General features: G+C 45.7%; 1 protein-coding gene across 3 annotated transcripts in view; it reads left to right on the plus strand.

Moving 5' to 3' along the window:
* The window catches only part of CTIF (cap binding complex dependent translation initiation factor), a 144,648-nt gene that overhangs the window by 33,145 nt on the left and 98,231 nt on the right, over positions 1 to 13,272 (plus strand). For 2 of the 3 annotated variants that reach the window (XM_056514025.1, XM_056514026.1), the window contains exons 4-6: positions 8,218 to 8,340; positions 12,248 to 12,321; positions 13,166 to 13,270. In XM_056514025.1, coding sequence (XP_056370000.1) covers positions 8,218 to 8,340; positions 12,248 to 12,321; positions 13,166 to 13,270 — 302 coding nt within the window. The remainder of the gene's footprint in view (positions 1 to 8,217; positions 8,341 to 12,247; positions 12,322 to 13,165; positions 13,271 to 13,272) is intronic. The other variant, XM_056514027.1, reaches the window with a different exon arrangement.

Here is a 13,272-nt window from a genome sequence, read left to right on the forward strand (position 1 = left end):
TCCCAGTGAAAGAAGGGGTTGGGTTTTGGGGATGGTTTTTTATTTTGTTTAGAGTTTGTTCGGTTTCGTTTGGTTTTGGTTTTGTTCAGAGGTTTTTGTTTTTGTTTATTTTTTGGTTTTGTTTTGATGGGGAGTTTTTTGTTGCAGTTTTTTATGTATTTGAGGGGTTTGGGCAGAAAATGGAATTCCTAGTTTTCCTATTGTGTTTCCAGCTGAAATCTCTGCATTGCCAAGTCTTAGCTGAAAAATACTTGGATGTGAGATTTCTGCTGGCTTTAGCTAATGTGAAAATGTGGGTTATGTATCAGTGACCATGGTATGCCTCACGTGGTTCTAACCTGGCCATCACAAAGGGCATTTATATGGAAATCTGGGTTAGTCCTGGAAATATATTCAGCATGTGTTTCATTTTTTGTGAAGGCAGAGTAGTCCAGACTTGCTTTTTCAGAAGTAATTGGCTTCCTAAAGGTTATAGGGAAGTCTAGAGAGAAGATGACTTTCCCATACCTGAAAATCCCCCATGCATCCCTGGGTACTTGATGCCTTTGAAATTCTAGGCTGTACGATCCAGCAACATTAGGAAAAATAAAATAAAGATTTATTTTTTTTTTAATATGTGTGTGTATATAAGCATCAACTGGTTGTTGTACAGTGTGGGGCTGAGAACAATTTCTGAATAAAATACAAAATAAGGGTAAAAATAAAGTGTCTTGATGCAACCTGCAGTTCAGGATATTCTTAAATTGCTGGTTTCTGATGTTGTTGGGTATCTCTGGAAAAGAGCACCCCAGACTTGCCCTGCTCTTGCACTACTGGGTGAGACATGTATTAGCAGCTGTATGGGATTTAGATGAATGTCAGTTCCCATGGATAGGCAGATAGGCATCCCATACAAAGCAGTGGCTTAAAAACAGAGAAAATTCCCTGAAACCTCCTGGTCTTCCCAGATTTGTGGGTGGGTGGCTGTTAGAAGATGTTCTGCCCATGGGGGAATCTCCTGAGGTACATTTTGTGAACTCATGTGCTGAGAAAATCCTGGTCTCACAATTATATTCAGCTCATCTGTAATTCTTGTTTCCTACTGGGATCTCTCTGTTTGCTGCATGGCATGGCCATGTTTCACTAAACTGCCAGGAAATTTGCCGGGTCTTACCACGTGTGAGCCTTTGGGATGAAGACCAGGTACTCAAAATATTATTTGAACACCTTACTGCCTCTATAAATGAGGAAGGTTTAGATAATGGAATAATTTTAAACTCTTTTATGTTTGGATTTTTCTTCCCCAAAAAGAGCCAGTGGGAAGTTTTTATATAATACTTTATTTGCATTCCCCTTGTGAGGCTGTGGCGAGTAGGAAGCTCTTTGATATATTTCTGAGAACAATTCATTAAGTAAAAGAATTCTGGTATGGTGCATATTGAAGGAGCCAGCAGAGCTCTTGGTACATGAAAGGCCTGGCAGGAGCTCCATCCCAGGCTCCCTTATGTAAAGGGGAGTAACAAAAACCAGAACTCTGCAAGTTTGTGCCATTTCTCCAGGCAGTGAGAGGGGGAGAGTTGAAAATCCTCCTTCCTGGCCAAGTCCCTGCCTTCCCCCGTGGTGGCTGGCTGTCACCCATCATCACCAAGCAAAAACCTGTGTTGTTGGCAATAAATAGGACTTTCTTCCATCCCTAGAAGGTTGGACAGGGCTTGGAGCAACCTGGGATAGTGGAAGGTGTCCCTGCCCATGGCAGGGGATGGAATGAGACGAGCTTTAAGGTCTTGTCATTCCATGTCCATGTCTTGTAGTTGTGTCTGGAAAAGCTGCCATGTTGCCAAAGCAGAGGCAATAGGAGCTGTGGGGCAATGTGTGAAGGCTGTCTCTTGGGTAACAGCAGATTTCAATGCACAGAGGAACTCAGTTTTAATGGAGAGTGGAAAAATTAAATTACCTGTGCAGATTTCTCTTGCAATTCCAGAGGCATCAGTACTTCTTGACTTCCTGGGATCAGCCACCAGGAGATCCTCCCTGGTGGATGCTGCAGAAGCAGGTGGGAAGGGATCATGATTTTGGACAGGGGCCATGTCACTGGGTCCAGATAACTGAAGTTAGCAGTGAAATTGTCCCCTGGCTTAAGTCCAATTACATCAGCAGGCAGCTTGTAATGCCCCAAATTCTTGGCTAACCAGATAGGGCTGGAGAGACAGTGGATTGGCAGGATCTCTTAACTAAATTTAGAATGCATTTTCCTGTGCTGGTGGACAGCCTGTGTTTCACTTGAGTTGCCCATCCTTGGGTCCAGATCTGAAAGAAAACAAGAGAAATAAGTCTGGAAGGACTTTTATAAATTATAGAATGTTAAGGGGGTGGAATGGATGTTAAAAATCACCCACCTGCCATAGGCAGGGACACCTTTCACTTGAACAGGTTGGTCAGGGCCTTATGTGCTATAAGCACTGCCAAGGCTGGGGCAGCCACGGCCTCCCTGGGCCAGTATCTCACCACCCTCACAGTAAAAACCTTCTTCCTGATAACCAGTCTAAATTTCCCCTCTTTCAATTTGTAGAAAATTTCAATTTTCCATTACTCCTGTGTTGTCACTATAGTTCTTGATGCAGAGTCCCCTCTCCCTTCCCTTTAGGTTCCCTTCAGCTACTGAAAGGTGCTGTGAGATCTTCACACAACTTTCTCTTCTCCAGGCTGAACAGCCCCAACTTCCTCAGCCTGTCTTTACAGGTGGGGTGCTCCAGTCCTTTTATCAACCTTAAGGCCTCTTCTGGACTTGCTCCAACAGTTCTTTTTGTGGGGAATATGTTTGGTGTTCTTCATCTCATTGGCCTGCTCATGGCATAGCCCAGGGCCAGTTTGTACGCTGAATTTGGCTGAGGTTGTCCACCATGCTGAGGATCTGTTGGGACAGGTGGGTGCTGGATGATGCTGCAGACACTGTTTTTGTGTTTCCAAAAGAGAAAGCAAGAGACAGATGCTGGTCTTGGCAGTGAGTATGTTAATATATGCCTGCATGATGAAGGAAGAAAGTAGACCTCAAAGTGGGGTGACCTGCCTGTGAACAAAGAGCAGCTCTGAGAAAACCAGTCACTTTTCTGCCTGTAATTGTTGGGTGACACTTCCTTGTATAGTGAATGCAGCCCTGCTCAATTATGGTTGGAGAGGACTGCTGAGAAAGAAATAAATTCATTTAGCTAATATATAGGTGTAACTTTCTCTGCGACTGGTGTTTGGGCTTGGCCTCATGAAGCAGCAGTGCCTCGTGTGAAGCAGACACCTGCTTGGGTGTCAGGAGGTCTGGGAAGGAGATGCTTCACTGCTTTGCTGCCTGCTTTGGAGAACTGTTGCTGCTTACTGAGGGTGGGGGCAGGTGTCAAACCAGTGACTCATATGGGAGGACATCCTGCCACCCTCATTTCCCATCTGGGTGATGCCTGTCTGCCCGTTGTAGAGCTTCCCACACTCTTATTTTTGTGAGACTTGATTTACCTTTGAGGTCTCCATCTTTCCAGGTTTGGATGGATAGGTCAGTCAGTGCTGGAGGGATGACATGAGTGATTTCCTCTGAGGCTGGGACAAGGCCTTGCTGCTGGGTTTCCATAGCATGTGTGGAGTTCTCAGTGCCAATCTGAGTGCCCTCAGCGTTTCTCCTCTTCATCCTTGTGTGTAAACAAGTTATCTAGCACATCCATGGCTAGCATGGGTCTCCCAGTGTTGTCCAAAAAATGCAGCCACAGAGGCTTGGTCCTTTCCCAGGTAGTCCAGAAAGATCTTGTAAGCTTCACCTCCTACTTCCAAGTCCATCAGGTCCTTTGGTCCTGTATTGTGACTCAAGTATAGATAAAACCTCCCTTTCTCTGGTGGAAGAAGAGCTCAAAGTGATGTTTGGTGTCCCTTCTGCAGATTGGAGAAGGGTGGGGAAGGTGGACATAGACCTGGGAAGGGAAGGAAGAGAGTCAGAAGTGTTGGGGTTTCTGCATGACATTTTTATAACAGTTTCTGATGTTCTTACAGCTTTATGTAATACTTCGAGAAGAAAGAAGCTAGAAAGTTTATTAAGATATTTACAGTAATCATATGGTTGGTTCTTGGTTGTTTTTTTTTTTTTTAAGAGGTATATTGAGTTATTAGAATAATTAAGCCTTTGGTTTTCCTTATTAAAATTAGAGTGGTCTTTCTAGAATAGGTCTAGGGAGATACTTGGAGTACAGTACAAAAATTCTGCATAACAGGAAGATTTGGCAGCAGCACAAATTGGGTGTGTGAAAACCTCCACTGCAGAAAAACCTCAAAAAGGGCCTTTTACACAGTATCTGTTTTCTGTTCTGACCAGGAATAAGATCAAAGGTGAGGAACCATTTGAAAGACTAGGGATCTCCTAGGTGCAGATGTCAGACTGTTGTTGTGCTGGGGAATATCTTAGAGGTTTTTGGGGGCCTGAGAACTCCCTCAGCTTCCTGTTTTTCCTGTGGCCCACCTATGAATGCTGTACATTGAATATTGAAATTTTTACATACGACTGAACATGAATCCCATCCAGAATCCACTAATATCTTCAGGACACTTAAAACTTGTGCTGCTGCCAGGGCTGATCTACATCTCCACCAGCACAGCCCACTTCACCCATACTTATCTTCACTGAGAGCAACCACGTAGGTGATCACTGTGTTTCCATATATGGCTTCTGCACTGGGGAAACTTATCTTCTTTTTCTGCAAATAGGATTTTCAAACTTGCACTGAAGCAGCAGAAAATATTAACTCTTGAGCTGGCAAAGGCAGCAGGATTAATTAGTTCATGCCTCAAAGAGCTCGCTGCAAAGGTGAAAATTGCAGTGTAAGTGAAACATATGATTATTGCTAATTAAAATGCAAATGTTAGATTTGAAAACTAGTTTCCGAAGGAGGGCTGCTGGCAGTGGTAATTGTGCATGAGCCTGGCTGTTCCTGAGAAGGTGCAGAGCTTGGCCAGAAGGATTGGCATGGGTGTGAGCAGCTTCTGGGAATCAGTCTCTGGATGGGAGGCGTTTTCCCTCCCAGTCCCAAAGTGTGGCTCAGAGGTCCCATCTCCTGCTGGTGAGTGTAGACCACAGATGGTAGGTGGAGGAGCCCAAATAAGATCTGTGAGCAAGAGTTCAAGACTGTTTGGGGTATTAGGAGAGACTGGGAGAGCCTTGGTTTTTCTGAGGGCACAACACAGTAACAGGACCAGGTGATGGGGAATTGGGTCAGGAGGAGGCAAGGGGTGGAAAGTTTTGTATCATTACAGCTGTTTCCTGTGTTTATCAGCTTTGGCAGTCATTCTGCTCCTGCAGCATGCTGGGTTTGTTTGGCAGGAGCTCAGTGTGTGATATATGCAGGTAGTGGTGCAGGGTGGAGGAGGAGGAGTGCCACATCTCACCAGTGCCAAGCCATGGCTTTCTGCTGGACTCCAGCCACCTCTGGAGTCTGGAAATGGGTTTCTGTGGGCTTTGCAATGATGCTGGTGGAGGGGTTTTGCTGCTTGGGTGGTTTTTTTAAGGAACAATCATTACCTGCATGCTCTCAGCCACTCCCTGAGCATCACCCATGAGGTTGGTGTGGGCAGCCAAACTCCCACAGAAGGTCTGCAAAGAGGGTCCATTTTAGCATGAAACAGCTTTATTACAGGACACAAAGCCACCAGAAATGTCTGGGATTGTTTCTGAGGGTGGTATTTCCATTCTGGAGATTTCAATCCCCTTCAGTAAAGTATCACTAAAAAGTTGTTCATCTATGGCAATTAGTCACAAATTTGGGGGAATTACTGATCTTGGCTGAGCTGGTGAGTTTGAACATCAATGTATTCAGGCCATGCTCAGTTTGGAGCATTTGCATCTTTAGCAGACTTTTCAACAGTTTTTAGTGAAGCAATTTCATTTTAAAAGCAATTTGGTTTTCAATATTAGTATCAGTACCTTGACAAAGGTAAGGAAGGTAAAGTGGGTGAAATCTCCAGGCCGTGAGTTAGAGCCAGGAGACAAGCTGGTTTATTAAAATCACCTGTGATTGTGATCTAACTGGTTTGTGTATCCACTGGCTCTTCTTGGTGGACATTGGTGCACGTGATACCAATATTCTCGTTTCTCACAGCAGTTTTATTGTGGCCAGCTGCATTTCTGGAATTTGCAACATCTTGGATTGTCTGCAGAAAACTACGCCTAAAAGATGGGTCTACTGAATATAAGTGAACAGTTTTTATTTTTAGTGTGCCTTTTGAAGCAAAGCACGTACTGACCTAGTCCCACTGTAGCATTTGGCATAGAAATTTTGTGTGTGTGTGTGAACAAGATGTTCGGTGTGTAGGATACAATTAATCCTTCAGACGTTGAGCAGTCAAGGTGCCTATCTCCCAACCACTTTTTCAGCTGGTGCACATCATTCCTAAGTCAAAGGATGCATTTCTCACTTCTCAGGATGCCTGCAAGGTCAGCTCTTCTCCAGGCCTTCCTAAAGTTGCCTGCCTGACATCCATAATGTTTTTTTTTTCCCTTCTTGCCATTTGAACAACTCCTTTTGTGCCATTTGGTATTTGTCAGCCATTGGGAGATTTGGGTTGGGGTGTGATAAGAAGGGAAGAAGGTGCTTTAACTGTCAATGGGAATAACCACAACCTTTCCAATTTCATTTATATACAACTTGAAAACCAGATAACCGCCTCTTTTGAAGTCAGTACTGCAATTTGAACTTGCCTGAAACTTACTAGGTTTTAGGGTGGAGAATGTCCAGCTGGAGTGATGCAGAAACCAGCACTGGAGTGTTTTGCTTCCAGTTCCTTGTGTTGGGTGAATACTTCCATGATTCATGTGCATCAAGGTTAATTCTGGACTACTGAGTAGCATCACCTTAGGTGGTTTAGGTTCTGCTGTGCAGCTGTCTTCCTGCCTCATCAAAGGCAGGTGGCAGTGCTGGAGCTGGGACCTGGTCTGTGCCCTGAAATTAGTGGCCATGACTTGGCTGTTGTGTTCAAAAGCAGTTTGAGTGGTGAATCCCTTTGGCTTTGAGGGCCAAGGTGGCTCTGCCCTTGCCATAGCCCATGGCAGTGACTTCAGGACCTCATGTAGCCCCATGAGAACATCTGAGACATGAGAAACCCTCTTGAAGCTGTCAGCCCTAACATATAGGCTTCCCTTTGTATTTCCCAGATTTTCAGAGTACTTGGAAGAGTTGGGTATTCTGCACTTTGTGATATCGTGAGATTTTAATCACTTTACATCACTTCAAAAGCCTTTCCCAAGCCTCTGAACAAAGCTTTTGGAGCAATTACCTTGACAATATCCACCTTTCTCCCCAAGGACCTTGTGGGGTATTTTGGTAGAGCTGGTCAGGTGAGTTATTCTGGTTTTCAGATGAGTCATTATGCCTTGAGGGCTGAACAAGAAACCTGCAGTTTGACTGACAGCACAACAAGTGAGAGAATAAAGGAGAACATCAGGCACAGCTCCTTAAGAAGCAAAACTAGCTATTTGTAAATGTGTTTCCTGGTGAACTACAATAGTCCTCAGCTATGTGAATAACTGCACCCCAACAGTGGGCTGAGCAGTGGGAAAACTGAGTTTATTTGGGCCTGGGGGGGGAATTAAAGGAATGGAATGGAATGGACTGGAATGGAATGGAATGGAATGGAATGGAATGGAATGGAATGGAATGGAATGGAATGGAATGGAATGGAATGGAGTGGAGTGGAGTGGAGTGGAGTGGAGTGGAGTGGAGTGGAGTGGAGTGGAGTGGAGTGGAGTGGAGTGGAATGGAATGGAATATTTCAGTTAGAAGGTACCAGCCATCATCCAGTCCAACTGCCTGCTCAGTTCAGGGCTGACCAAAAGTTATTAAAGCATGTCATTAAGGGCTTTGTCCAAATAACCTTCAGCAGCTTTAGAGGATGTGGGGTTGATGAATATGCATAATTAATCCGCATCAAGATAGAGAAGGTAAGTATTATTCTTCCCCAAGCATACACTAGAGCAGGAGGGCCAAATCTTATCTTCACAGAGCCTCCCACAGTGCCATCCCTTTGCAATGTGCAAATAGAACATGTTAAAGGACTCAGAGGAAGCCCCACAGTCAGGATGCTGAGTGTGGTTTTGTATGGTAGGTGCAGGCACAAGTGGCCTGGGAGCTGGAGCTCTCCTGTTCCACCAGGTCAGTGATTTTGGAGTGTGTGGGACAGAGCTGCCCTTGACTAAAGCAACCTGTTTGTTGTTTTCAGGAAGAGTGGGATCACAGCAGCAGTGGGAGCACAGGATCCCGGCCGGGGTCAGGTTCCAGGCAGGGCTCTGGATCCAGGTCTGGCAGCCACAGGAGAAGCAGCCAGTTCAGGCAATCAACCAAGGTATACCTGGTAGTGACATGCTGAAGCTGTGTCCTGTGCTTGCTGCTTCTTGGAGACATCCCCCTCACAACATGTTTGTGGTGTGTGTCACACGTAGTTGTGGGTGCATGCCAGCTGTGAAGGACACTGCAAAGACCTGTTTAATTCACCCAGGATGTGTGACCTGCTGAGGTGTGCTGAGTGCCTTAGCATTGGCAAAGAACTCCCTAGCCAGCTGGTTAAGTGCAAAGGAAATCAGGGGTTTTTCAGTATTTTAAGTCTTGGAGTATTCCAGTTTTGGGAAATCAAGAGATGTCAGTAGTTATTTGCTGGCAGGTCTTCATTACAAGTTGAAAGCTGAGTGGACAGTGCATAGATGGTGTTAAATGGTGACCTTGAGTCCAGCTGATTTCTGTGTGTGCTGTCTGCAGGGCTAGATGGGGAGTTACCTTCCTACCCATTAAAACACTGCAAGAATTAACCTTTTATAAGGTTTTAGGTCCATCCTTGGACTCAGGAGTAAGGACCATTCCTGCTAGTTTCAGTCAGCCTGTGTTCTCCTGTCTTCTCTTGGAGTCGCTCTCCTTTACACACACAAGAGCACCAATTATGCCAGAAGTGGATGGCAGACTGAGGTTTGGAGCCAGTGGTCAAAGTCCTCATCCATTCATCTATTCATCCTCCTGAACATCTTCAGGAAGGAGCTTTTCCTTCCCACAGAACTAGGCTGTATCTAGAAAATGATGATTCTTTCTGGTGAGAATGAGATTCAACATATCTTTTCCTCTTTCAGCAGGGATAATACAGTCTTCCTCAAAATTTCTGTATTTTTCATATGAAAACCTGCAGTTTTCAACATGGAAGCCACAAATTGGAGCCTTTTCAGACAGTTCAGTATCTATCTCATCATTTTTTATTTTCTATCAAAGTGCAGCCAGGGGTTGTAGGCAGTTGAGAAGGAGAAAGAGTGGGGGAAGTTCTTCAAGCTCAGAAATGAAAAATGTTTAAGTCATACATGACACAGGATATTCCCTGAATTATAGCAGGGACCCAGGTGGCCACTTGGTGTTGCAGTGATGATTTAACCTGGTTGCAGTTGTGCAATAAAGGGCATGATTTCGTATTTGTTTTCTGGAGGATGGGAATGAGGCGAGAGGTGGGACGCTGAGCTGGGCTTTGGAAAGCTGCTGCCTGCATGCAAATGCTGACTCTGTGGGGAATTTGCTGAAGCTGCATGCATGGTAAACAGCCAGAGTCCACGTGGGCCTGTCCCTGTTTGTGTGGGCAGCTCCAGAGGCTGGGCAGCAGTGGATGGAGGTCATTTGTGCTCACAGGGGCAGGAGGACAGAGGTTGTGGACGTGCATTTAAACCACACTGTGTGCAGGATCTGTTTTACTAGATGTCTCATCTCTCAGTACTGGTGTTACTCTTCAAAGCATCTCTCTCAATTATCATTCCAAGTGAATTAATTAATTTTCAGTAGTACTAACTCCTTCTCAGTGAAAAAGATTATCTAAAGCTGAGGGTTGGGTCACTAGGAGCTTCATGTTAAAATTGCTGATGGTTATAATTGCAGTCCTGGAGGGACTGTCAGCAAGTCACTGCTTTTCTTAAATACATGCAATTTTTAATCTTTTTTTGTACCTGGATTTGAGAATTAGCTTTTTGAAGTCTTACTATTAAGCCTTGGCACTGCGCTGTGAGCATTTTAGCAAGCTCCCTGCAGCACAGGGCTGCAAGGCTGATCCCTGTCCTGTGAGCTGACACAGAGGCTGGTTCTAAAGAGAGGTCATAGAAGACCAAAATGGTGTCTTGAAATGGCCACAGTGACTCATAACTTAATGACAAGGGTGTTATCACTGGGCCCTGACACTGTCTTTGTGGAGTCTGGCTGATGCTTGGAGTGTCTCCAAGAGGTTATGGGGACATCTTCCAGGAGGACCAGGTTTGGGTGAGAGCATCCAGCTGCTGCCTTGGACCTGCAATGGATTTGTCTGCAGGAAGAGGTTTCTCTTCTCTGTGTGATAGCCATGATAACCTGCACATGTGTGCTCCCATTATAGTGCATTTGGATGCTTGTAAGGATTTAAAAAACTAACTCCTCTCCTTGGTGCGAGAAAAGCGTGCTTACATTTGCCTAAAATAAAAAGCTCATCTTCTGTAACTTATCACGGGAGTTATTATGTATTTCTGGTAGTTTGTTTCTGAGCAGAGAAGTGCCAACTTGCAGATCCCCAGGGGTTAAAATCATGATCCATAAACCCCTTGGAGGAGACTTAAAACAGAGCAATGTGTCTGTGTTTGGAGTTTCTGGTGTCTAAATTGGTTATGCTGGAAATGGCTGTGAAGTGTAACCATCTGTTCACCGAGGACATGTGTCCCTGACATTGGTTGGGGAAGTGTTGCTCACTTTGTGAGCAGATTGAGGTCTGGGACTTCATTAAGAATTGGTCACATTTTTTATTAGTTTCTAATGTCTTGGTTAATAATAATATTAATACTTGAAAATAACAGAAGTCGTATGACAAGGAATAGATGGAATTCATCTTCCTTAACATGTTTTGCCAGAGTGGGACCTTTTGGACTGAGATACTTAAATAATCTGACTATGTGAAAGATTATGAGTAATCTGAATAAGAAATGTTATGGGAAAAATTGGTTAATATGGAATTCCCTATGTGCAGTGCATTCAATCCATGTAGACTGAGTCAAGTCTGATTTTTCCTGAATGGTCTTGAATGGCAAAATCCAAGCAGCTTTACTTCAAGTGTAAAAGTGTGGAGAGGGCAGCCCTCTTTGTGCAGGGAAGACATGTGAGGGCTGATGATTGTGAAGGAGCTCTGAATAACATGTGAGGTCTTGGCTTTAGATGCTCGTGCTTCAGGTTATGCACTTTGACAAAAACAGCTGTACAGGAAAATTCAAGGTGTTTCACAGATGGCTGGAAGTTTCTTATAATGCCCATGGGGAAAGATCCTGGGGGTGCTGGTGTCAGCAGCTGGACAGGTGCCCAGGTGGGCAAGAGGCCAGTGACCCCTGGGCTGTCCCAGCCAGGGTGTGACACAGCCCAGGGCAGTGCCTGTCCCCTGTGCTGGCACTGCTGGGACACCTCCAGTGCTGGGGACAGCTCTGGAACCCTCAGGACAAGAGAGACACCGAGGGGCTGGAGCGTGTCCAGGGCAGGGACGGAGCTGGGGAAGGGGCTGGAGCCCCAGGAGAGGCTGAGGGAGCTGGAAAGGGGCTGAGCCTGGAGAAAAGGAGGCTCAGGGGGGACCTTGTGGCTCTGCACAACTCCCTGACAGGAGGGGACAGCCGGGGGGATTTGGGATCTTATCCCAGGGAACAGGGACAGGAGGAGAGGGAACAGCCTCAAGTAGTGCCAGTGGTCAGAGTGAACATCAGGAACTTTGTCACAGAAGGAAATGTTGAACATTGGAAGGGGCTGTCCAGGGTGTTGGTGGAGTCCCCATCCCTGAAAATGTTCAAGGAATGCCTGGATGTGGCACTCACTGCCCTGAGCTGGATGACAAAGGGGGATCAGGCACAGGTTGAACTCAGTCTTTGAAGTCTTTTCCAACCTAGATGGTTCTGTGATTTTGTGAATCTCAGCTTGCCCCCTGGACCTTGGTGGATCATGGTTGTGAACATGGGGCAGGAGGACAGGGCTGGAGTCAGAGCTGAGCTTGTGCATTGTCTGGTCCTTATTGTGCACAGCTCTGTGTCCCCAAGGCTGAAACTGTCACTCCTTGCCTTCACAGTGCACTTTTGCATCAGGTGAGGGGTCTCTTCATTGCATGGGTTCACACAGGAGCACAGGATCCCTTGTGCACAGCCAAGACTGCTCCGTGGCTGGTGGGAGAGGCTGTGCCCTGGTCAGGATAGCTCCATGTGCCTCCTGGCAAGTAACCACCTTTCCATCTCTCCTAGAATGGCAACAAGGACAGCAACCTTGACATGCTGGGCACAGACATCTGGGCTGCCAACACCTTTGACTCCTTCAGGTAAGCTGGATTTAAAATGCTTTAAGAGAAAGATGGACTCTTAAGATGGACTGTGCCTTTTTTTAGCTCTCACCAGTGTGTCCATCCTGCTGATGGACCACCAGGCACCAGAGAGTACCCTGGCAGTAGTGACATCACTGCTCCTCCTCCTTCCCATCCCCATTTAGCCTGTGGCATCAAGCATAATCTATTTAAAGCATCCTGTGTGCTTTGGAGAGGCCACTGGGTGGGCTTGCAGTACAAACACCTGAAACCAGTACCAGTACAATTACTTGTAGTCACCCCAGAGCTGCACGGGCAAGATTTGAGTCAGCTCTGAGCTGCTGCTCTGGGATTTTACTCTCCTATTAGTTAGAGGTACCATCATGTGTTGGCTTCTTAGCTGCTGGGAAGAACTCTTCAGCTGCTGTCACAGTGTGGGGAAAGCAGTGAAATATCCTTTCTGTCCAGTTTTATGCATAATCTGCAGGTGTTGAGTTTCTGGAACAGACAGGTTTTGCAGGACCAGAGACAACATCATTTCATGGACCTGCTGTGATACTCTCTTGGTACAGAGAGCAAGTATATCTTGCAGAGTGTCTTGTGTATCAAAATTAGAGGCTTAGATCAAGCCACTAGAGCACAGTGTACCTAAAAAACAAAAATTGAAAAGAGATGCATCAGTGTGAAGGCTGGAGGCTCACATCCAGTGCTCTGCAACAGGGAGTGGGGAGTGGTGCTCTCAGAAATGCCAGCTTTCCTTTTCTGCAGGCTCCTGCAGATGTGTCCTCTGCTCTTCAGATCAGTGGTGTTTAATTAGTGGTGGAACTTCCTTTCTCTGTTTTTCCCTGTTTTTCTCTCCTAGTGGTGCAACGTGGGACTTGCAGCCTGAAAAACTAGATTTCACCCAGTTTCACAGAAAGCTGCGAAACACCTCCAAACACCCATTGCCTCACATAGACAGAGAAGGGT

Source organism: Oenanthe melanoleuca, chromosome Z, assembly GCF_029582105.1.
Source record: "Oenanthe melanoleuca isolate GR-GAL-2019-014 chromosome Z, OMel1.0, whole genome shotgun sequence".
Classification (NCBI taxonomy): Eukaryota; Metazoa; Chordata; class Aves; order Passeriformes; family Muscicapidae; genus Oenanthe; species Oenanthe melanoleuca.